We start from the raw sequence: 26,225 nt of genomic DNA, 5'->3' as shown, positions 1-26,225 counted from the left end.
CTGCGTCGGGTCTTAGTTGCGGTATGTGGGATCTTTGTTGCGGCACACGGGCTTCTCTCTCGTTGTGGCGCACAGGCTCTAGAGCATGCAGGCTCAGTAGCAGTGGCACACAGGCTTAGTTGCCCTGCAGCATGTGGGATCTTAGTTCCTTGACCAGGGATCGAACCTGCGTCCCCTGCACTGGAAGGCAGATTCTTAACCACTGGACCACCAGGGAAGCCCCCCCTTTTTTTTCTCTGACCTGCCCAACAGAACTGTTAGGAAAAAGGTCACAGGAGTAAGAAAGAAGCAGTGCCAAGACCCCTGGACACACCATTCACATCTCAGCAGAGATTCAGCTGGAACTGTAATTAGAAACCAGAATTTCCACTGACTTCTAGGACTTCAGGAAATCAGCTCCCTTTCTAGTGTGAAATTAAAATTAGCTGAGGGCTCACAGTGTTCTAGAAAATCCCCTACAGATGAGAGCGGGCATATTCAGGGTGGTGTGGCAATAGACATACAACACAGAAACAGACTCACAGACTTCGGAAACAAACTTATGGTTACCAAAGTGGAAAGGTGGGGGGAGGGATACCTTAGGAATTTGGGATTAACAGATACACACTCCTCTATATAAAACAGATAATCAACAAGGACCTACTGTATAGCACAGGGAGCTCTACTCCATACTCTGTAATAACCTCTATTGGAAAAGAATCTGAAAAAGAATGGATGTATGTGTATGTATAACTGATTCATTTTGCTGTACACCTGAAACTAACACAGCATTGTAAATCAACTATACGCCAATATAAAATAAAAAATATTTTTAAAAAAGAAAGAAAAGAAAAGCCCCTACAAAGACTGAACACTCTGTCTTACTAGGACAAGCTCTGGGCTCCGATTATGGAAGGTAGAATAAGAAGGTCGTTGAAAAAATGACATGACTATGACTAGACCCTGTTCTTATCTCTGCCCATCTAGCCATTCCAGACACCTGAGCACAATACCCAAACAAGAGGTCATGAAATAGGGAGTGTACCATCATGGTTACGAGAGAGGGTCTGGAGCCAGACAGACTATTTGCGTTTGAATCCCAGGTCTGCAACTTTTTACCCAGGTGATCTTGGGCAAGACATTTAATATCTCTGAGTATCAGTTTCCCCATCTTTAAAAAGAGGATTAATAGTTACCGAGCTCACAAGGTTGTTGTGAGGATTATGTGAGGTAAAAAAGCAACTTGAAACCTTCTTGACATATAGTAAATGCTTAGTAAGTGTTAGCTGTTACTCGTATTATTTCTGCACAGAGCAAATCTGATGATCTAGAGGGTAAAAAAAACATAAAAGGAAAACAAGAAACCCCCCAAATGACAAAAACCCCAAACTTCAATCTATTCCCCAGATAGTTCTAAGGTTGAGTTCAGAAATGGGATAAAGAAGGGAAATCTTCCTTCTTTATCAAAGAGCTGAACTTGTCTGTCCCTAAAGGCCTAAATCTGCCTAAGTGGATACCCTATACGTTTAAATGCAAATTCTACTTCCTTCTGCAAATGTTTGCTTTTCACCCCATGACCTACACATGAGGAGAAATCAAAGGTACTCTCAGACCGTTTACTTTCTAGGGGCTCAGCCCCTTCTACCTTAAGTTGAGCTACTGTGCTGTAGATAATGTGTTGGCACCTGATGGAGGGGAGAACCCTGAACATTCATATAGCCTTTGAGTTGCCTTTGATAATAAGTTAGCAGAGGGAAAGTTAAGACTGCTTTGCTCATGTCTGGAAACTTGAAAATGAGTAAATGGCTGGTAATTACCCCTAAAAGTAGCTGCTTCCCCCTCTCCACCAAACACATATCTTTTACTACCTATGAAGACCATCAAGGTCATGTCAACAGAGGTAAAATTAACTGGGAAGAATTGACCTGTGGATCATTTACCAACCAGGGAATCACTGTTAGCGGTGATGATCCAGCTGTCACAAATTATGGTCACGGTTTTCTCCAGGAAAATTTTGTAATTATAGAAATATAGGAGTGTAATTCTAAAGTATACAGATTCTCAAGAAATGCAACTCAGATATTTCAATTTACACTGGAGTTTTGACACCAAGCAATTAGTGGAACTAATTAGATTCCTGGAGGAAAAGGAGAGCTGAAATTTTTATTGAGAATAGGCTGCCCTCTGCTGGACACTAGGGCACTGCAGACAAGGCTGCCTCGAGTTTTCAGAAACTGTGATACTTGGGAGTAAAACAAAAACAAAACCCAAAAAGCATGGCAACAAATTTAAACTCTGAGTTCTATTTTTTAGAATATCACAGACTCTGGGAACACAATTATAGAAAAAAGCCCAAGGAAAGGGGAAGGGGCTGAGTTTTTTTTAAAAAATTCACAAGATTCTTTTATAAATGTAGCACTGCAAAGCCAGCCTCCTTTTCTACATAACTCCACAAATATTTCACAGGCAAGAAAAAATGGGAACATATTATAGGAAATACCAAGGAGGCTTAGAGACATATTGTTAATAGGGAGACAAGGAGCAAGACCAATTCCTGAGTGATACATGGTGTTTTCTTGCTGGTTGGGTGAACACATATCAGGTCATTTCTCTCAAAATGAGATTAACCTTTGCTCTCATGTCTGCGGGAGTGAGGAGGGGGAAGTAGCAGCAGCTCCAGAGAAGCTCCGAAGACCAGTGGCACAATAACAAAGGGGAAGTCTTCACTGTACTTGTCTCAAACAAACATATAAGATCGACAAAGCAGCCTCCCTCAGTGTGCCCAGAGCAGGAGGGGTTAATACCCACACACATTTTTTTTTCATCCTCCTATTCAAGACAGCCACAGGTCCTTATCTGAGGAGGCCAATAGGGTTTGAAAAAGGCCAGGCAGTTCTTCCTGAAGGTTGGATCTGCCAGCTCAAACTCTCTCCTCCCATATAACAAATAAATTAAATGGCACTTGAATGGGTCTGAAATTGCCAAAATTAGTCATTCCTTTTTTCCAGATTGTTATCATTCAAATGTACTGAGATGAGAGGATCAATGAGAAGGGAACTGGAGTAAATTATTAACATCCATTAGTGTACTTCAGTACCACATTAGTTAATTGTTTCCCAGAAAGCGGGGCCCAGAAAGAATGAGAGATGGGACAGGTAAGGTTTGATAGGGCAGAAAAAGCAGAGAAAAGGGTCTGGGGAGGGGAAGAGGGCTGGGTTAACAGGTGTTGTAATTGGAAAAAGACGCCAAACATTTTGCTGACTTAATTTATCTTTGATCTTTCATGTGATTGTTTGCTTTCCAGTCTCTAATATCAATAACAGTGGGTAGTTAGAAAAATCACCTAAGTTGTTTAAAAAAAAAAAAAAAAGTAACGATGACTAGGCCCATCTTGGGCCACTAACTCAGAATTCCCTGGGAGGAAGGGGGTGGGTCCAAGCAGACAGTGGCAATTTTCAAAGGGTCCCCAGGTGATTGTTTCGTGGAGTTCCAGTTGAGAATCACTGCTCTGCGGGTCACATCTTCTCCAGCATTGAGTATAATGCTGCTGAAGCAGCCTAGCAAACAGACCAGAAACCATACCCTTCTCATTTGTCAAGTTGGAATCCGAGGGTTAAAATGGCAAATTACAGTCCAATGGCACCAGTTGCCAAATACCTGCAGGCAAATAAAAGTCAAAGATAATCTCCTAAGGCAGTAAATGGCTGGCATCCATGGTTGTGGTCTGCAAAAAACCCTTGTCAGAAGAAGTTACTTTTATCTCACACAATCTTTTGGCTGATGGGACCATCAAGAATCACCCAATTTACACTCTTATCTCTAGGCATGTCAAGGCAGAACATGCAGCCCAGAAACGAGAAGCAAAAACAAACCAAAAACCCCTACTACCTTCAAGTGTTTTATAAAGATACCTTAAGATTTCCTTAAATATTTTAAAGAGATGCTCATACTTAGGTATGCTATTTAACCCAATTGTTAATCACGAGCTGTTTATTCTAAGGAGCTACAATAGGAGTTCCCAGTCTGCCTGTCGTCTCACTACAATTCTGTATTCTCACATCCCTTATCTGAATGTCTCTCATTTCATTTATCAAATCTGTTGGTTATAATTTGTTTCAATGCCAGGTCTGTGGTGAACTCCAGGGCTGAAGAGAGCCAAAACAGCTTTCAGCTGCAAAAAAAAACACTTACTACTTGATATTATTGAATTTGAACGTATCACTACGAAGTCATCTTGCAGTTATAGACTTCCTTTTCCTAGCAGGGCACGTATCTGGTAGGAACCGAGCATCTCCTCACACCTGGAGGAGAGGCTTTCTGCTCCAAATTCATTCAGAAGGTGTTGTGGGCTGTCTGACTCTCCAAAACCAAGTAATAATAAAAATATTCAATGAAGGTACACAATCTCTCTTTTTCGAAGGTATTCTGAGGAATCCTCCTTTGTGTGAAAGCATGTGTCCTAAAATATACATAGCATTTAGCCTCATTCACATCTTTCAAATTGCCCTTTGAGTTACTATAGGGCTCATGACTTGCTCTATTTTCTGTGGCCTAAAATCGACCAAACTGAAAGCAACAGCTGTATTTTTGTTGCAGGTTTCTTGAAGTGTGACATGGTCTTTGCCCCCAGACGTGCCAACAATGTTCTTGAGAGACAGGCTTGCAGGGGTTGCATGTTAAGGTTCTATGTCATTAGTAAAGACACTGGGTACTCAAGAGGGTTCAGGAAGTAATCACAGGGGTCTGAAGTCTACAAAGACTTCATAAAAGAGAGGGAGACTCGAGCTGGCCCTAAAAGTAAGAAAAATAAACAGGGAGAAGGATGGCCTTCTAGGAGGGGAAAAGAAATTCATTAGGGCTGTGGACTTCTCCCTTCTGGAATTATATTAATAAAATATCCTTCTCTAAAACAACTTGGAAGAAATAATCAAACCAAGTTTCCTGGGCATTTTGGGTCCTATGGAAAGAAAACTGGTAACCAATGGTACTAAACCAGATGGCTACTAGAAGTTATTGGCTATAAGGTGCAAGATACAGGAATGACGTTAGAAATTCATTCACAAAAAAAGTTTTATTGCTCCTGACAACCCCTGACAAAGTGGAAAATTACCTAAATGTTAGATATTACTAGATCACATTTCTATGAATATTAAGACTCTCGAAACCCAGAGATTCTTTTTTTTTTTTTTGCGGTACGCGGGCCTCTCACTGTCGTGGCCTCTCCCATTGCAGAGCACAGGCTCCGGACGCGCAGGCTCAACAGCCATGGCTCACGGGCCCAGCCGCTCCGCGGCATGTGGGATCTTCCCAGACCGGGGCACGAACCCGTGTCCCCTGCATCGGCAGGCGGACTCTCAACCACTGTGCCACCAGGGAAGCCCGCCCAGAGATTCTTAATCCAAAAACGTAACATGGACCCAGAAACTCTCTTTTAGGCACAATGTTGACACACTGAGTAGTTCCCACTGTGCTTGGTTTTTCCACAAAATTAAACTAACCCTCACTGGGTTTTCCAATGGCTTCTTCCCAGAGTTTTCAGAATAAACATTCTGGGCTATTTGGTCTACAGAGGGCAGGTCTATACACTGAAGTAGGAAAGTGGGGGTGATGGAAGGAGTTGAGCTCCTTCAGGTTCCAATCTCCACCAAAGATTTAAAAGCTAAAAGCAAAAGAGAAAATATCAACTTAATAAAAGGAAAATCACACTGCCAAGATTTATTTAACTTTTTCTTTCACAGAAAATACAAGTATGTAATGTAAACACTGACATGTGAAATAAAGTACAAGGATCAGGAAGACAAATGAATTGAACAATACTCTTGCTTCAACACTGCAGTGCTTCCTGATTTCACTTGCAGCATGAATCTCACGGTTAAATAGATTATATACTGGAAAAATTAAAGGCAACATTCATTTAGATTTATCAAAACACCAGAGAGCCTCTGAAATCCAACAATGCCATATGGAAGTCAGATCTTTCTTTTGCAAAAAAATTACAGCTGAGCACATGTCCATTTATCTGTTTACCCAAGGCATTTAATGTAGGAGCCTAAGAATGAATTAATACATGAGCTTAATATGCCTGTGGAAGCAAAGATTAAACTGTGCCTCTTTTCGCTCTTCAGAGAAAATAAAATTAACCAAATTTAAAGCAGAGCTGCCCAACACTGGCCAGAAGACAGCACAATCACAGTGAATTCTTATTTCAATAAATCCTACAAAATGCAAAACACAATAAAGGATTTCCATTTGTGCTTTGCCCAAATGGTCAATCTGGATCTAATGCTGCAGAATTACATGGGGTTTGGAAGGTTCTTTCCCAGAACTCCAAACTAGAAAAAATGACCCAAATAAATTGTTGGGATCAAGAACCACCTTGATTTAAAACAGAGAATCAGTTTCTAAACTTGAATTCAGTAATAAAGAGTGTGGGCTTCCCTTTAATGTTATAATCTCAAGAGATTAAAATGAGTGGTCTTTCTTATCAGATGACACCTACCAGTTGACAGGTATACTTCGATAGCAGATGCTACTACACAGGCTGGTTCAGTAATAGGACTCAGTGTTGTGAGATCTGGGGTTCAGACAAGGCTGCTTAAGATCCAGAGATCAGAGAGCCCTGGGACTGCCAATACACCCAACTCCCTCGCTCAGCTCTACAATCAAAGCTTATTCCCAATAAGCTGTAGACCTTCATTCATTCCTTGATAGTCAACAATCTGTGGAGAAAAACGTACCTGAGATACTTTATCCTTACAGTGAGCAGAGCGGTCAGCTCATGCTGAACACTGATTCTCTGGAGGAGAAATGCTACTCTCACCAAGTGTTTTGAAACTCTCTTCCCAGGCAAAGCTAACCTCCCTGTATTGCTGAGGTGGAGATGTTTTTGTTTTGTTTTTTGTGGTACACGGGCCTCTCACCGTTGTGGCCTCTCCCGTTGCGGAGCACAGGCTCCGGACACGCAGGCTCAGCAGCCACAGCCCACTGGCCCAGCCGTTCCGCGGCATGTGGGATCTCCTGGACCGGGGCACGCACCCACGTCCCCTGCATTGGCAGGCGGACTCTCAACCACTGCGCCACCAGGGAAGCCCAGGTGGAGATGTTTTAACGCGTTTATATATCATGTGAAAAACACCTTCACAACAAAAAACATTCATTTTTATATCCCTTACCTATCGAATTTGGCAGAGTGTTCTGCAATTTACTGTGCTCTCACTAAAGATATTCATAGAACAGAGCAAACTGAAATCAGGTTTTAAAAGGGATAGCAACTGATATTCCCAAGGAATACCTAGATTGATCATGACCTTTTTTGTGCTATATTACAGTAAGTTCTTGCTTAGAAGGCTTTTTTTTTTTAACATGCAACATGATAAAATGGATCAGTACTGTACCACTTTGATTAGAAAAAAACCACTCACCATGGACCTCCATTACTGTACCTTCTCATTTACCTTGGCAAAAAAAAGAGCTCTAGCCACTGTGAAGGACAGTGCACTATTACTGCAGGTATGGCAAGATTTTTCACTAGAAATTCTCTGTCCCATAGTCAGACCACATGTGCCAATATCTGCCTTGGGAAACAGTAATCAAGTATTGAAAATTAAATACAAAAATCCTTAAAGCAGCGAGTGGGACCCCAGTTTATCTTCACTCTCCAGTTATCATTGTTCATGCTATCTAGACCTACTGACTCACAATTCTTCAACCCCTCCCCAGATATTCCTTTAGAGGGGATCCGAATGAGGACTCTTCATATGGTAACTAGCCATTTCTTCCCTTGTCACTTCTCCTCTCTTGGGATCAGTTCCTACTGAAAATCCCTTCTCTTTGAAAAATGAAAGATGGAAACTCTGAAAAATGAATGCATCCTATTTGCAGATACTAGACACAATCACCCTTAGGGAAATAAGGCACTATAACGTGACCCCAGATTGACTATAGGAATGGAACTTGTATTGGATCCTGTGTGGCTGCAAAGGAGCTTGACTTCCAAACATGAGCACTACTTTCCTGCCACAGGCCAGGCTGCATCCCGGAGTACCGCTATGATGGTCTAACCAATAGGCAGACTGGAGGCTCCAAAGAACTCACAGAAACACAGATAAAATTCTTCCTTAAAATAGAAAGTTACGTTATCAATTAGGTCTCTGGCCAACCTCATCATTCTTTCAAGTAATGTTCTCATAGTCAAGTGAGGAGTACGGACGAGCACTGGATGAGAAGTTAGGCAACCCAGGTTCTGGTCCTAGCGCTACTACTTATTGGCTGTGTGGCCTTGGGCAAGTCACCTTACCTCCCCCTGCCCCCTGCCCCATAGTCTCAGTTTCTTCATCTGTAAAATGGGGATAAAACCACTTCCTTTGTCTACCTCACGTCATGACTGTGAGGATCAAATGAGATAATGTGAAAGTGCTTTGTAAACTATGAAATACTGTGTGTAAAAGCAAAGTAAGGTATATACTTATGTTTTAATTAAGTCCTTATCATTGCCTACTTGACTAGAGGTGCCCCATGCAGGATGTGCTTTGCAACAGACATACTCAAAAACAGGTGCCATGAATATACACTGGTCTTTCTCACTAGGGTTGTTTAAAAAGGGAGATTCTTAATTTCCTCAGAAACGGCCTCAGAATAAATTACTTTAAAATGTGATGTCATCCAAATCTACCAACTGATAGAGTTAATTTTCTCCACGTATGTCCTGTACAGTTATAGTCTGGTCTGTTGATACCTTTATACAGGGAAGTCTTGAATTCAAGAAACAGCATGCTAAAGCTTAAAAAACAAACAAACAAAAACCCACACCCATATAGTTATAGTTTGTTGTAAAGGAAATAAGATGAAAGCAAGAGGCATCCTATGTAATGAAATTAAGCCACAGTTCCTCAACTGGTTGCATTTTTCCTGAGATACCTCCAGGGTAGGGTCCTGGTCCTGTGACATGCTTTAGAAAAGCTTAGTCTTGCCGGAGGTGAAAAGGACATGTAGGTTGGCAATTAGGCTGTGGTCATTTTCAGCACTAGGATTGGAACGAGGTCGTCTGCTAGGAGCTGCCAAAGAGCTTTGGTGGAGAAGCTCATACGGCCCAAGGGAGGCTAGTTCTTGGATGCCAAGCCAGAGTGTGTAGAACAGCTCAACACAGCCATCCAGTCTCGGGATTTTCAATTCTTCCTGAAAGTTGGTTCTACTCTTCTCCGGTCTAGTAAATAATTGAACAGAAGAAAAACAATGAGATGTGGAGCAATGTATCTACCCGGACTTTAGGGCCTTTCTCCACCTAGCTGCACAAAGTGTACATGCAGAACAGAGACACACATTAAGAAGTGAATGTGATTGACTCTGACAAGCCCAAAGAGCCCAGATTCCAGTATTCTTGTCAGACGGCTTTTATTACAAATGTTACAAACGATGACTTGGAGGGAGTCCTGTCAGTGGAATTACCAGTTAACAGGATGGTTGTCCTTTGGGGCCACAGGCATGGTGCTAACCTCCACTTTTCTTCCTGATTTGCTTTCCTTTCCGGGGTTTGAGGATGGTGTAGTTTGCATACACTGTATACTGATCTGACAGGAAGGGAACATAGAATGCCCGCAACAACTTTGAAGATCTGAAAAACAAGAGAAAAAAGAAAAGACAGAATTTTATCATTTGAGAGAATTTACTAATGTATTGAAAATGATTAAAGGAAATAAACAAAGTGCTATGGTGAGGATATTTTATACAAGCAGCACAGAAAAGTCTGTTATTTAGCTACTAGATCTTGATAAAAGACTTACTCAAGACCAAGTACCTTCTTACCTGCACCCAAATGATAGCCTCTCTATTAAGCCACAGGATATCCTTCAGAATAGCTCTAGGTCTGCACTTTGCATTAGAATTTGCCATAGAAAAATTCCAATTCAATCAAAGGACTGCTATTACAGAAATAAATTCTTAATACCTCAAAGGTTTCTGTACCTAAGAAACTAATGTAGAGATGCCAAAATGCTCAAATGATCCTGACTCTGGCTCTAAGTTTTCCTGGAGAGCTGGAGAAAACCGTGTTCTGGGCTTCCTGTGCGTACTGTTCTGGCAATTCTTAAGTCAAAGAGAGAATCTTTTTACTTTTTACTAAAATATAGATAGGAACAGCTAAAAACCTGAATTTCTCACAAGTTTCTAAAGAATCTGAAAAATACCTCACATTTATTGAATACCTAGTATTGAACAGGCACTGGTGCTTATACTTTTAAGGATATTATTTAATCCATCTGATAACACTATGAGGAAAGTGATATTATCCTTATTTTATAGATAGGAAAATGAGACTTACATAGATTAAGTAACTTGACCAGGGTTACACAGTAAGTGATAAAGCCCTCATTCAAATCCAGATTTGATTCCAGGTTCTGCACTCTTACCACTCTGGTTTATCCTGCATCCCAGGAACAGGCTAACAGGATTCATCACTTACTAGAAAAAGCGGCAGTGATAGTTTTAAATTCTATACAAAGTATTACTTCTTGACTATGGTTTCTGAGTCTAAAAACCAAAAGTTGGCCCTGAAACTGCCAACCTAAATGAGGTAGCTGAAGGGTGTTCCACTGCCAGTCCTTTTCCAGACTCTCAACTTGTAAATGTCATGTCAACGTGGCATTTGTACTGGCAGCCTACCCCTGAGTTTGGCAGACTCCTGCAATGCCTGCACACAATGATATCGTGCTTGGCATACACACCTCTTAGAGATTCTCCCCAACTGGGATGCTGGCAGTGCTCTGTGCTCTACAGAGATGCACTTCACTTCAACAGCTAACAGCTCAAGGGCTTTGATAGAGAAAAGAGGCTTAGAAGAGAGACACACGAGATAAAGCAGGGCTCCTGCAAACAAAATGAACAGGAGGAGGAAGCACCTACCTCAGTCAAAAAGAAGTTAATTTATTCTTTCTGTCCGTGCTGTACAGATAAGGGGAAGGTCAGAACAGAAAGTTGTAAGCTGGAGCAAACTCCTGCAGGCTTCAGTGTAGTAAAGAAAGGCTAAACCGAATTAAACGTTATTTCCATTCCAGTTGACTCCACACTAAAAGCTTCACTAATACAGTCAGTATATATTTCCGGTCAACTCAGTCCTTGGTATAACATTAGGTCCATTGGGCCCAATTTTACTTTCTTTTTGGAACTATTCCTTACTATTTGGAAGGATTGTTATTTCATAATTTTATTCTTCTTAGAGTCTTCCAAACAACAAAGGGAAATTATACTTACTATCAAAAATAGAGTAAAACTCATTCTATCTTGTAACTACCATATGGGTCCAGCACAAGCTTTTATAAATTTAAGCTATATTATTGAATCTTAGTGGTCTTTTTCTTTCCCTACATCTTGGATTATTTACAACTGTGCTTTAAAAAAAAGACAAATGATAAGAGAAAGGAAGAGTGATGAAATCCCCAAAAAGGATGATGCAAAAGTGATTCAATTATATTATCCTTCAATTTTCTCACTGCACTGTCCAAAGTATGCATCATCTTTCAATAAGGTGCAAAAGACTTGAGACACTATCTTTGTAGTCTGCACTTAGCTTTAATTGAGCACTGCTGAGAGTTCAGAATTTTAAAATTTTCTGTCCATAATGCCAATGAGAAGAAAACTGACAGAGGAAGACATTTCACAATTAGACAAATCAGAAGATGAATGCAAAGAGACAAATAGCAGCAATTAAGACTCTAATGATGATGGTAACATTTATCATAAAGGCAAAATTTCACACTATGAGTCTTTAGATGACCACATACTAGACAAATTTTCTAACTCAAGAAATGATGGGTGAACAGTGTATTTCTAAGAACAAAAAGGAAATAGGTGTTCTCATTCAGTTAGTCATTCAACAGGAAGGACTTTGGAGGGATTCAGAATGAGCCTCCCCAAAGCATACAGCTAGCATGCAGATTATTTTGAGTTGAAGATAAGGCCCAAGATACACAGGAAGAACTTTCTACCTCCCCCTTAACTACCTAAAAGAATCTAGGTAGGGAAGCTGGCTCAGAGAGGGAGGTATTACCAGAGATAATTTTTTATCTGAATGACATATCTGTGTGGCAGGGAAAACATCTGCCCTTCTTACTGTCCTGTGAATGATCCTCCTCCCCTCCAAAGCCCCAGGCCTCTATCCTGTTCCTTAGCTCAGGATGGCATATAAGCCTCAACGGCCTGAGGCTTGTCTTTGGGTCTCTCATTTTTATGGGGCTCCTGTACATATGAAATTAAATTGGCTTTTCTCTTGTAAATCTATCTTACATCAATTTGGTTATTAGGCCAACCAAAAGAACCTAGAAGGGTAGAAGGAAAAGTTTTGCTCCCCTACGACTTCATCATGCAATATTTTGCAACAAGAACTTGGACTATCCTGCTATGCTAAAAGGGCATATGACTACATTCTTTTATCTTTTATGGGGTCTGTGTGCCAAATTCTATTTGATACAGTTCATGAGTGGACAAATGCTGAGGGCAGGTTAATATATGAAAGTGGCTAGAAGGATACAGATAATAAAGAAATAAAAAATCCAAAACATTGATCATTTTGATTGATGTTTATAAATCTAAAGATGAAAGTGTTTAAATTATGGAGCAAAGAAGATAGCTGTCTTCTCTTCAACAAAATTACGAGCCATTTAAGGTTTCAAAAAATTCTTCAAGTTTTGCATTTTGATAATACAAATGCAGGAAGAACCAGAAGTAACAAGCTAGAACCTATTAGAGATGTATCTGAAGTCTGGAGCCAGTATTTTCAAGATGTATATATTCCAGGTTCATGCATGACAGTTGATGAGTAGTTAGTTGAGTTCAGAGGTACCCATTTCAGGTATGTATATTCAAAACCAGGAGAATATGGAATAAAGATTGGGGTTGCTACATTTATATTATTATTAAAATTTCAAATGAAGTTTTTTTAACTATCCTTTCATTATTCTTATAAGTTATTTTTAAAATAACTAAAATATATGAAAACAAACAGGGTCTATTGGGCCAAGACAGCAAATGGTGATGATTATTTTTAGGCTGACAGGTCATGCAAAGGAGTTCATTCTAAAAGATCATTTCAGAAAACTATCTTGGGCTATACATGGGACATAATCATCATCAAAAATACTGACCTCCCTAAAATGGAAGAAGGGCCACTATGTTTTACCGTTGAATGCAAAAGGCAAGCTGAAACAAAGGTAAAAAAATAAAAGAGATTGGGACAAAATATTTACCATACATTAACAGAGGAAGAGTACCTAGAATATATAAAGTATTCCTGCATTCACTAAGACAAACAACTCAAAAGGAAAAAAATGACAAAGGACATAAACAGAGAAAAGAAATGTAAATGGCCAATAACCATATGAAATAATGTCCAATTTTACTAGTAATTGGGGAAATGTAAATCTAGATACAATTTTTCAATAATCAGGTTTGCAAAAGTTTAGAAGTCTGACAGTATCAAACACTGGCGAGAAATTAGGAAATTGATATTGCCAGTAAAAGTGGAAACCTGCAAGAGCCATTTGGAAAGGCAATTTTAACAATACCAATTAAAACAAAAATTATGCAGTCCCTATGATATAGCAGATGATTTTTATTTTGTACTTTGCACCATATTACTTTTTTTTAACAACCTACTTTGTTTTCCATTTGTTACATAGAAAATTTCGAATATATACAAAAGTACATGAAATATATTACTTGTAATAATTTTTAAAAACCAGTAGACAAAGTTAAATAAAGGAAACCTCAAATCCTTAAAATGAACAAACAAAAAAAACCCCTATGTGCTTACTGTGTGTAGAGCTTTGTGTGCTAGCCCTGAAGCCTCTGTTCTCAAAGAGCTAATAATCTATCGTTGGAAGAAACAGAATATGAACGACATAACCATAATGTAGCATACACTAAATATTAAATAGCTGATACAGAAGTTCAAAGTGATAATACACATATTCAGAAGAGAGAACAAACACTGAGGGTTGCACAGGTGTGGAAGAAGCATTTACTATACATTATTCCATTTTGTCCATCCAACATTCCAAGGTACACTAGGCAAAAAAAAGCAACTTGCCCATCCATAACCAAATCTATAGGCAACTCAGGTTAAATGCTCTGTCCACTCAGCAACAACTGGAGAATGGCTTGAATAAAATCCAAACTCTAATGATCTACAAAGCCATTGAAGATCTAGCCCTCACTTACCTGTCTCACCTCACCTTGTGCCATTTTCTTCCTTGCCCACTACACTCTCACCATACCAGCCTCCTTTCAAGTTCCTCAAAATTACAAGTTCTTTCCTACTCTCAATGAGGATTTCAAAGTCCCACTGAATGTGTGGTTTGCAATAACCATCTTGCTAAGGACAAGCATGTGTTTGTCCCAAGAGACCCAAGAAGCACTGGGATTCTCCCATGCTTCCTCAGTGTATAAGCATAAGAAATTCGGCATCAAATTCTAGATAACGTGTTCAGGAAGCAAGGAGGCATTTCTAATTAAGCCTGAACACAAAACCATATAAGAAGTGGGAACTAAATGTAAGGAGAAGTTAAGTAAAATTTATCATCAGTGCTTCGTACTGGAAAAATCCTTACTAGAAGATGAACCTTCTTTTCTCTTGCAGATTTTGCTTATGATTTTTAATAGCATTGTCTGTCTTTAACACCTAAAGCCACTAATTTCTTCCAGTGGATGAAGTGAATAAACAATCAACACATACACTTCGGAGCTGGGAAGGGAAGATTCTGTGATTTTTTTTTAAAACCAAAAGACGAAGTTGACATGAATCCTTCATTTCTAGTACTATAGCTGCTGTTCTAGATTAATTTCTTTCCCATCAGTAGCTTTAATATGTTAAGCATGACTAAGGCCTTTCAAATTGTTATATTGTATGATTGCTGGAAGAAGGGAAATCAAATTGGTCATTTGCCTTTGTGAAAGAAAAGAGCATTGGAATAACATGCATGTGCACACATTCAGACACGTGGAAACAAAGATCAGACTGAATCACAAATTAGAACAAAACTAATGCCGATCAAAACTCATACAACGTCTGTAATAATGTGAAATGCCGAAGTATTGCCCTAGGGAAGCACAGGTAGCATAATTGAGGGAGACGCAAAATATGTGCCTCTATCGTGGACATTGAAGTACTTCCCCTCCCAGTGAGAAAGTCACTCAGGCAATTCAAGGATGAAACAGACGTGAACAAAGCGATTGCCTGAATAGCGTAATTAGCTGATAGCTCAGAATGTTTTCTAATTCAATTACCAGCCCTACTTATCAGGGCTGGGGAGCACTCTGCTGTGGAGATTTCAATCTGCTCTTGCTGACGTCAGTGGAAGACTGGCTGCTGGTCCCTGATGTCACCAGTTCAACAGACACAATGGAAATGCTGGGTCAATTTTTCGTTTTAAAAAGAAAACGTCCTAGTACTCAGGTTTTCTTTTATTTTTATCTATCTATCTCTCCATCCATCCATCCATCCATCCATCCAAACATTACTATCCATGTAAACCTGTAGTCTGAGCTCACTGCCAGTTCTCTTTCTTTTTAAAGCTAGTTCCCTCTCTTTTTGTCTTTGTCTCTTGTTCTCTCTTGCACTTAGTTCACAGTTCAGTGACAGACTTCCACAACCCTCAGAACAGAACTGGCCTTTCAGAGAAATCATCAGTTCTGAAGAGAATCTCAGAATTCCCTCAAGACTTAATCTTAGTCACAGTCAGTCTTTAGTCTCATATCAAGCCGTTTAAGAACTGCTCAAAAAGCTGATATGCAGCAAAAATGTGGCTGGTCTTTAATATTCTCTAATAGGAAATGGGGTGAGAGACTACTCTCATGGTAAGTAAGACAGACGTGACATTTATCACTTCTCCAAAATAAAGAAATGGACACAGGAGTTACATGCTATATGTTAATTCTCCCCTAGAATATCAGTCCCTTGAAGACAGAACTTTACCTGTCTAACTGCTGTACTCCAGCGTTTAGAACAGTGCCACAGAAAGTGCTCAATAAATATCCTGTGAATGAATGAATGACTACACCCTGACTCTTAAATCAGAGCATCTAGTTTATCTCCCTCGCTTCTGGCAATATTCATCATCTACAAGGAAAGTGAAATATCAAAAATATGAATCTCTTCTTTCTCATCTCTTCTCAACCAATTCAGTCCTAAAGTCATCAGATGGGGCAGAGCAAAGTAGGAGTCTTCAGTGTGCGCATGGGGAGGGGGAAGCTGCAGTGGCCATTGGGATCTTAGAGCACAAGTGAGATGCAGAGGGCATCCATATCACAGCAAAGAGAATATATATATATATATATATTTTTTTTTTTGGCGGTACGCGGGCCTCTCACCGTTGTGGCCTCTCCCGTTGCAGAGCACAGGCTCCGGATGCGCAGGCCCAGCGGCCATGGCTCATGGGCCCAGCCACTCCATGGCATGTGGGATCCTCCCGGACCGGGGCACGAACCCGTGTCCCCTGCATCGGCAGGCGGACTCTCAACCACTGCGCCACCAGGGAAGCCCGAGAATATATTTTTTCCCCAAAAAAGTTTTAATCTTTTTTTTGGTGGGGAGGGAGGCTTCACACATCAAGGGTTTAAAAAACAAAATCTGGTAAAAGTAGATGAGAAACACCTGTAGGACACACCTGTACAACACAAATGGCCTAAATGTCAGTAAAACAGGAGCCAGGGGAACCGACAGTGACTGAAGGAACAGGAAGAGGAGAGACAAGAGACAAAACCACAGAGAATACTGAAGACTCTGACAAAGTGGAAAAAAGCATTCAAATCCATTTTAAAGCATTGTGCTGGCCGTACAAATCATTTCTGCAGACCTGCATTTCTCAGTCTTTGCTAGGGCTTCATGGAGCTGATCAGATTACTCTCACACTCCATGTTTCGTATCATCTTCTGGTTCCTATTTCCTTTATTGTCTCGTTTTCCTCCCCTCCAGCCTCTCACTTTATGACCCAGCAACACAGAACTACTTGCACCCTCCCATTTCTTACCTAGCAAAGAGAACATTAATGCAAAAGGTCAAGAAACCTCTCCAGGGACTTCCCTGGTAGCACAGTGGTTGAGAATCCGCCTGCCAATGCAGGGGACACAGGTTCGAGCCCTGGTCCGGGAAGATCCCACATGCCGCAGAGCGGCTGGGCCCGTGTGCCACAACTACTGAGCCTGTGCTCTAGAGCCCACGCACCACAACTACTGAGCCTGTGCGCCACAACTACTGAAGCCCGTGTGCCCTAGAGCCCATCTGCCACAACTAAGCCCACACACTGCAAATACTGAAGCCTGTGCACTGTAGGGCCCACGTGCTGCAACTACTGAAGCCCAGGTGCCTAGAGCCTGTGCTCCGCAACAAGAGGAGCCACCGCAATGAGAAGCCCACACACAGCAATGAAGACCGAACGTGGCAGAAAGGAAGGAAGGAAGGAAGGGAGGGAGGGGGGAGAAAGAGAGAGGAAGGAAGGAAGGAAGGAAGGAAGGGAGGGAGGGGGGGGAGGGAGGGAGGGAGGGAGGGAGGGAGGAAGGAAGAAAGGAAGGAAGGAAGGAAGGAAGGAAGGAAGGAAGGAAGGAAGGAAGCTCGCTCTCCAGGTTTCAGTTTCCACAAAATTTACTAAATCATCATTACCCATGTGACCAGAATGACACTGTTTTCAGTGGGCATGTCCACAGACCCTGAGCATTCAATGAATACATTCACAGTTTGGACTGTTTGATCCACAACTCCAGAGATCCACACTGTGGATGACTTGGAAGTTTGCTGAGGAACAAACGAATCACATCACCGCAAGACTGGTGTACAGAGTGAATCATTTCACTGCTTTGTGGCCTTGGCCAATCATCTGACGTAACAGCATAAGCTCTTGACCAAGTCACCTTTCACCAATATTCAGAATGGGGGAATTGAGAAAGAATTGGTATTAAGCAAGCGGTCATTGTCTGACCTTCAGTCCCACCAAGGTTGATGGAGAAATGCTCTTGACCAGCCTTTTTGCATCTGATAGCTACTTAGAGGTGAAGGTATTACATGCTCCATTCACCATTCCTGTGGAGAAGACACTAAACGGTGTTCAAGAAAGTTTCTGTCCCTACTCTTTGGACCCTAATTTGAGCTACTTCTCTGTGACAGACAGTAAGTAGCACTGGAGGTCACAACAGGTAGATGATTCCGGCAAGTTTTAGAGAGAGGAGATAATGAGTATACTTTAAAATAACTCAACAATCTTTTCTTTTTTAGCTTAAAAAAACAATTTGTTATTTCTCCCAAATCTGTGGCTGACTGATGGGTTTTCTGTTTCACTGGGCTTTGGCTGGAATGTTCATGGCCAGCCATGAGCTGCAAGTTCAGCTAGATCTACAGGCCTTCAGTCCTCCTTTATGGGGGCTCCTCTCTCCACACAGCCTTTGGATTTCCTTAAGGGGTGGTACCTGGGTCCAAAGAAGGAGCATTCCAGGAGACAGGAAATAGAAGCCAATCAGCTACTCCACAATCTTTATTTTATCAAATAAGAGCATGAGAAACTTCTGAAGAAATTCTTACTTCACCTTTTTTTTTCCTTCTTGCTTTGACATAAATCCAGTTTTAAGAGCATGAAATACATCAAATAATTGATAAATATTTTCTGAGACCCTAATATGTGCTAGGAGTTGTGAGATTCAACAAGAGATGTTGTTCTAACTCACGAGAAACCAGCTGCTTGGTCTAAGCTAGCTAAACGTGGTGGCAGTTCTAAGACACTGTATACTCTTCAAGCCTGAGAGGCTCTACAGCATGGACTTGGCTGGACTTGGAGAACAGACAGTCTCTTTCTGGAGAACTAACTTGACAACAATGGAAAGCAGACTCTCTGAGCTTCAGAACAACAAAATGATAATGATTAAGCAGTTGAAGAATACAATGAGCAAAACACCAGTGTGTTCCGAAGCCAAATCTAGCCTGAGGTAGTAGTCCTGCCAGACAAAGGGTCTCAGGAGAGCATCTGGGGAGAAGAAAAAAAGGACAGTCCCCAAACTGGTAAAGAAACAGAAAGTATAAGAGAATAATAAGGTGATAAAGAATTACAAAAGTACAGAAACTCTGATCGCTTCTTCCTCACAGTTTCTCAGCACTCTTGGCAGAGGTGAAGGAGCTGAGGGCACCACTGTGGTTGACGCTCAGGGAAAAGACAAGAGCACTTCAATCGCTGCTTGGGAGGGAGAACTAATTCCACCCAAAGGATCTGAATGCCATCGGAAGCATGTCAAACTGTTGGCCTAAAGCCAGATTCTGCCAGGGAGTGTAGTCTCCCTTTCTACCTGGATAGCAAGAAGCTGCAGATGGAAACAGCCTGCTGGACTATTTTGGGCGCCATAGGTCTCTTCTGCAAGAAATCTCCTTCAAAACAAATTCTTTTTCAACAATTATCTAATTTGGATGAAGAAATGCATCAAGAGCTGTGATGTTTTTAAAGCATGTCCATAAATTCTTACACCCTCCCCATCAATACGGGAAGTGTAATTCCTTTCCCCCTTGAACATGGGCTATTGGAATGCCTTGCTTTCAATGAACAGAATGATGTGGGAGTGATACTGTGTGAATTCCAAGGCTAGGTCATAAAAAACTATACAGCTCTTGAGATCCTAGCTCCTGAGAGCCAGCCAGCACCCTGAGAGGAAGCACAGGCCACATGGAGAAGCCACTTGTAGGTGTTTTGGCCAACAGCCCCAGCTGAGAGCTAACCAATATCCAGCATCAACGGCTAGACATGTGGGAAAGCCTTTGAGATGCCTCCAGTCCCCACCACCATCTGATGGCCAATGTATAAGAATCCGGAGTAGCTGAAGAACTGGCTAGCTGAGCCCAGTCAGTCCACAGACCCATGAGAGAAAACAATAATAAATAACTGTTGTCCTTTTATAACATTAAGTTCGGGATGACTTGTTACACAGCAATAACTGGAACAAGAGTTCCCAATTAATTTTCACTTTACAGTGGTTTTCCAGTGGTCTTCTTATCTTCCAGAAATAAACTGTTCTGCTTATGCTGGGGTTAGGGCTGGGGACACAATGGCTGCCATGAACTAGACTACGACACAGAACCAAAATGGATACAGGTGCCATGTACTCTTTAGGCCTCACAGCTGCTGGATTGATTCAGTTCTTCTTGGATGTTAAAAGGAGAGTAATAGTCTCAGTAAGAAAAACCTACATGAGAATCCTGTGCTGGGCAGTGAATGAACACAAGCTGCAGATGCTATCACCACAATCCCCACCTGGCTCTATAGAAATCCTCTGACTAGAAAAGGCCCCTCTCCTACCACACTAGCTGAAGATGTGAAGTTCTAACTCTTTGCTTGCATCTACCTGTAATCATAAACTTGGCAGGGCTTTGAAATCCTGTCCTATTTAAGTCTCCCCAAATTATCTCACATCCTTAGTCAGGCAAAGCCTAAAATCCAGCTGGATGAGGCTAATATGCTCCAAAATGGGGAAGAAGAAAATATCACAATCCAAAAACCAAAGGCGAAAGCAAAGCAAGCAAAACAAAAGGGACCTATAATGAAGGAGGAAAGAGTGGGTGGCAAGTGGCTGTGCGAAGCACTGGCAGGGCCTCCCAATTTGTTTCTAAAGCTACAAACAGGCTCTGTTGCTCAGGAGGCCAACTCCAACATCCTGGAGAGGCATTTCCCACCAGACTCCCTCAGCCAAATATTCTCACCACACTTAGAAAGGAACCCACCGTTGAGCTGGCAAGTTATTGCAACAGTCTCCCTTCACTCCTCTCTGGGGAATCTCAAAGTAAGCATTACATCCACCCACTTGTCCAGCTATTTTACACAAGTAGCCATTATACCATACTTCAAAGAAAGAAAAAAAAATCCTCTCATTTTAGAAACTTTGTTGTATGAGATGTCCACAGAGTAACGAATGTGTCTGGTTTAAAAAGTGGTATTTCCCCTAGTTTAGCCCCCATATCTTGGAAGTTTGATAAACCTTTCTAATATTAGCCAGACACAGACATAGCAAACTTAGGGAGAGGAAGCTGCAGCTCTGGTACCAGCTATGTGCAAGGGGAGACAAGAAGATGGTTATCAAGATCTTATGCCCGGATCTTCTCTCAAACTAATGGGATCTGGGGTCTCCAGTCCTTTGATAAAGCAGAGAAGAAGCCTAACAGGAAACGAATGGATGGGCATCTGGGCTGCTATTCTCCCAGACAGGCTAACAACATTCAGCCCTATTTGTGAGTCCTTCTCCAATAGTCCAACGGTAAGGGCCTTGCTTATCTCCAACAAGTTCAACAGAAAACACGCCTCTTCACATATTCATAGGTATACAGAATTCCTAAATTTGCACCAGTCACAATATTGTCCTAATAAGTTTAGGTTGCTTCCCCCTGGGGTTGAGTCTCCATTGGCATACACTCAGAGTACAATTTTTTTATGTGCTGGTACTGTCTTCAAACTAGACTCATCGCTTCCCTTTCAGAGAGCTAAGACCCAATCCACGCTACAGCACCAAGAAAGGTCCACAGATTATCAAATAAGTAAGCTATGGGCAAATCCACATGGTGAATATGGACAAAGGAACTACATCTATGTGCTCCATTCTCCCATCCTGCTTTTTGGAATAAGCTCTTGTATCCTGGCCACATTACAACAGGATGACCACCTATCTCAATTCACCCAGGGCAGGGCCCCTTTCACTTTTAAAAGTGTTCTGATTTGGATGATATATTGTGGATCACTTTAACTAAAAGCAAATTTAAATCAAAGAATTAAATTAAACTTTTCTTTTTTTTTTGGGCTGTGCCTCGTAGCTTGCAGGATCTTAGTTCCCCAACTGGGATCGAACCTGGGCCATGGCAGTGAAAGTGCCGAGTCCTAACCACTGGACCACCAGGGAATTCCCTAAACTTTTCTTTATGGACCCTCAGCCCCCTCATCCAACAGGCTTCTTTTTATTTTTATACCTGTGCTCATGCTTTCTTCTCCTTGAATTATAGACGTGATTCTACCCTCTTTATCACTGGTACAAATCCTCTTTTTCCTTTAAGCCTCAGCTCAAGCACCACCTCCTTCAGGAAACCTTCACAGGCTACAGGAGGTTAGTACACTCTTAACCTCCACAGTTCTAGCACACAATCTGGCACCATCTATGGTCTTTCAAGGTGTTTTTGTATATGTAACTACAAAAGCTGTAAATTATTCAAGGGTAAAAATCTGTGTCTAATTGCTTCTCTTATACCCCTTAAATAATCTAGCCCTGTGACAAGGACATAATAGCTATTCAATAAATGTTTTCTGATTTCCAAACCTGCTTAACCAGCTGGCTTCAGGACATAAAAGAAGACTCCAGGGACGTCCTGCTGCTGACTCCTTCTCTCCCAGCACCCTGTACTCTTCTCTTAAAGTACTTAATATGGGTTGTAATTCCAGATTGATCTGTACGGTTATTTGTTTAATGCCAGCCTCCCCGTTAAACTGTATGGTCCAAGAGGACAGGGAATTTGTGTGTTCTGTTCACCACCATATACTTAAGCTCCATCACAGTTCCTGACAGTGTTCAAAAAATATCTGCTGATTAGATGGATGTCATTTAGATAGACAGACGGATAGATGGATAAAGGAAGAAAGAAAAAATGAACTCAAAGTGAACTCTAAAGAAGCAGATTTAAATTTTAGGGACTTACACAGATGTAGAAAACAAACTTATGGTTACCAAGGGAGAAAGGGGGTAGTGGAGAGATGGATTGGGAGATTTAGGATTGACATATATACACTACTATATATAAAATAGATAACTAATAAGGACCTACTTTACATTTGGCACTGTATATATGTCAATGCTACTCTCACTTCGTCCCAGCTTACCCTTACCCTGCCCCGTGTCCTCAAGTCCATTCTCTATGTCTGCATCTTTATTCCTGTCTGGGCCCTAGGTTCATCAGAACCACTTTTTTTGATTCCATATATATGTGTTAGCATATGGTATTTGTTTTTCTCTTTCTGACTTACTTCACTCTGTATGACAGACTTGAGGTCCATCCACCTAACTACAAATAAGTGAATTTCGTTTCTTTTTATGGCTGAGTAGAATTCCATTGTATATATGTGCCACATCTTCTTTATCCATTCATCTGTCGATGGACACTTAGGGTTGCTTCCATGTCCTGGCTACTGTAAACAGTGCTGCAATGAACAGTGTGGTATATATCTGTTTTTGGATTATGGTTTCCTCAGGGTGCTAGTGGGAAGCAGCTGCATAGCACAGGGAGATGAGCTCGGTGCTTTGTGACCACGTTAGAGGGGTGGGATAGGCAAGGTGGGAGGGAGGCTCAAGAGGGAGGAGATATGGGGAAATATGTATACGTATAGCTGATTCACTTTGTTATACAGTAGAAACTAACACAACATTGTAAAGTAATTATACTCCAATAAAGATGTTTAAAAAAAAAAAAAGAACCTACTGTACAGCACAGGTAACTCTACTCAATACTCTCTGTAATGACCTGTATGGGAATAGAATCTAAAAAAGAGTGGATATAACTGATTCACTTTGCTGTACAGCAGAAAGTAACAAAACATTGTAAATCAACCATACTCCAATAAAAATTAATTTAATTTAATTAACACAATAAAATGAAAAAAAAACAACCTGGAAAAAAATTTTAGGGGCTTCAACATTTGAGAAACTAACCTGCTTACATTTCTAAAAAGATCATGTGGTGGTATGTCACAGGCTTATGAAAATCTTTCCTCAGGAAGAGCTAAATAATAAATAGGTAGGCCTGCAGCCCCATCTGATCTAGGGTCTAAGACATGAGTGACTATTACATGTGGATAGTACCATTCTCTCTCCTTGTTATATAAATAGCTAAAGTACAAAAACCATTGTTTCAAGAAGACAGAGGAAACATTAACAGCCCCATTCAATAGGCTCAAAGGCATTCCAGGGTCAATCTCCCAAGAGCCTTTCATATGCACCACCTCAGAGTGGTATCCCTGAGGCCCACAGCCTCTGACAGTACAGTCCAGCTCGACTGGCCCTAAGTCAGCAACAGGAGATGTCACAGTGCTGACAGTTACAAATTGCTGTGGCAGATGGGGCTGTAGGATCCTGCTGTTTTTGCAGTTAGGTCAGTATATACTAGGAAATGCTGAGGAAGAGAAATGTAAAGAAAATCAGCATAACTTTGGAACTTCAGGCAGCCTGCTAATTAACTGGAAGGCCTGACATTTATATAATAGTTTAGAATTTAAAAACACTTTCATATTTCAGCTCTCATTTAATCCTTACAACATTCCCATAAAGTATGTAAAATATTATTATCTCTGTTTTCCCATGAAGTATGTAAAATATTATCTCTGTTTTACTCATATGGAAATTTGGGAATAGAGAAGAGCAACCAGCAAGTAACCAGGATTAAATGCACATGTCTTCTGACCCCATGCTTTTTTCACTATACTTTGCATACCTTCAAGTAACTGTACCTTTGCAGTTCTTAAACCAACTGATTTCTTTCTTTTCTCAGCATTTGGTCATGAAAAGAATTCCAGTTTAGGGGAAATTAGTACAATTTATGGGAAATTGAAAATCTGTGAAGGCATTCCCCAATAGCCTTCTCCTTCCCTCCACCTACAATAGAGGTGTGCTCAGTGGGCAAATGGGAAATGAAGCTGCACCAGGGACCCACAGGAGAACAGGACGTACAAGGAGATAAGCTTAGGGTCTCATCCCTCTAGCAAGTGCTGCTCAACTTGTGAAAGCTTCTGGTTAGGGACCAACCCAGCCACAGAAAGCAAACAATAAAATGATTAGTACTTCACTGCTAACAGAGCAAAGGAAAAAATTTAAAAGCTTGATACAGTTCACTGGGGAAAGTTGCAGGCTTCTGGGATCTAAACTTTGGCCTGATCTTTCTCTGCAAAAATGTGCCTCCTGAGTCCATCCATCCTTTGCAGCTGAGTTCACTCTCTCGTCACCTCTCATCTAGTCAAGCAGAATAGCCTCCCAACTTGGCTGTATGCCTCCAACGTTCTCTCCCTTCATCCACCTCCCATACTTAGCACCAGTGTGACCTTCAGATGTCACCTCCTCTTGGAGTCTTCCTTAGTCCCTCTCACCATAGCCTCCTGGAACTAACCCCTCCCTCTGATGCCCCAACAGCACCTCTCTGAACTACGGTGTACCTCCCCAAGTAAACTATAAACTCCCAGGGCAGCCATCTCGCCTGCACACAGTCTACATAGTCTTACATGTAGAAGATTTTCAACAAACGTTTATCAAACTGAGCCAGTCATGCTCTATTTCTGCCCTTAAAATCTAGCTTGTTAGGGAAGCAGGATGTTCAGTGAGGAGCAGTGAGTAGCACCCCTGGGAAAGGCCCTCATATTTCATGGTCTCCCACTGTGTCCACTGCTCCCTCTGGCTGAGGAGACGGCTGAACACAGAGGGCCCTGGAGGAGTGATGCTCAAGCACATCACTGTGTGACTGTGTGGTCACCTCTGGTCACTCTCTGCTCACCACAAGGCAGATGGGAAGGTGACCAACACCTTCTGCTCTTCCCTCAAAAGATTTCCAGTTCTCCAGTGAGAAGCATACAAGCAGCAGGCTTCTTTGCCTTGAATGGGCTCTCAGTTCATGTCTACCAGCTGTGGTGCCTGTGTGCTACCAAAAGGGGAAATGGGAAGATGAGGAACCTCACTTCAATCCTTCAAAACCAAAAGGAAAACAAATTTGCCTCAAAAATACTCCCTTGCCCCATTTGCTATAAACAGAGTTTATTCTGTGACCAAGGTACTGCTGGTCAGTATTTGTGAACCACTAAGTTTCCCTTTGTTAACAGGAAGGTTGTTTGGGATCTACTGAGCCTCCAGGGCTGGAGATATTTTCAGGCCCAGATCTCACATCATCATAGTTTTCTTAACTCAAAAATGAAGGCACAATAGCGACCTGCCCCCTAAATACTATATCAAACAAGTCAGGCACCAAAGAATATGTGTGATGCACAGAACTTCATACCTTCACTGCTGCTTGAAAGAGAATTTCAAGCTCTCTCCTACTACTGCCCTGATTCTGACAATTTTTTGAATATCAGGCCATGATCCTACCACCTGTCATGGTCTTCCACTCCCTCAGTGCCCTCCCCGCTCCCTCCCTACCCACTTAAGGCCATGATCAATCACTGACCTTTTCTATTGTTTTCTTTGTGTCTATTTCATTTATCTCTGCTCTTACCTTTATGATT

The 26,225-nt window shown here is 41.3% G+C and overlaps 1 protein-coding gene across 2 annotated transcripts in view; it reads right to left on the bottom strand.

Moving 5' to 3' along the window:
- Positions 1–5,686: 5,686 nt before the first annotated feature.
- Positions 5,687–26,225, bottom strand: part of ALG9 (ALG9 alpha-1,2-mannosyltransferase) — a 95,685-nt gene continuing 75,146 nt past the window's right edge. Inside the window, exons 15-16 of one of the 2 annotated variants that reach the window (XM_060017973.1) lie at positions 9,471–9,589; positions 5,687–9,181 (exon numbers count right to left, since the gene is read on the bottom strand). In XM_060017973.1, coding sequence (XP_059873956.1) covers positions 9,144–9,181; positions 9,471–9,589 — 157 coding nt within the window. In that variant the 3' untranslated portion in view covers positions 5,687–9,143. Of the gene's footprint in view, positions 9,182–9,423; positions 9,590–26,225 lie in introns of both variants that reach the window. The other variant, XM_060017974.1, reaches the window with a different exon arrangement.

Source organism: Delphinus delphis, chromosome 8, assembly GCF_949987515.2.
Source record: "Delphinus delphis chromosome 8, mDelDel1.2, whole genome shotgun sequence".
NCBI lineage: Eukaryota > Metazoa > Chordata > Mammalia > Artiodactyla > Delphinidae > Delphinus > Delphinus delphis.
This window is presented reverse-complemented; position numbering and strand designations above follow the sequence as displayed.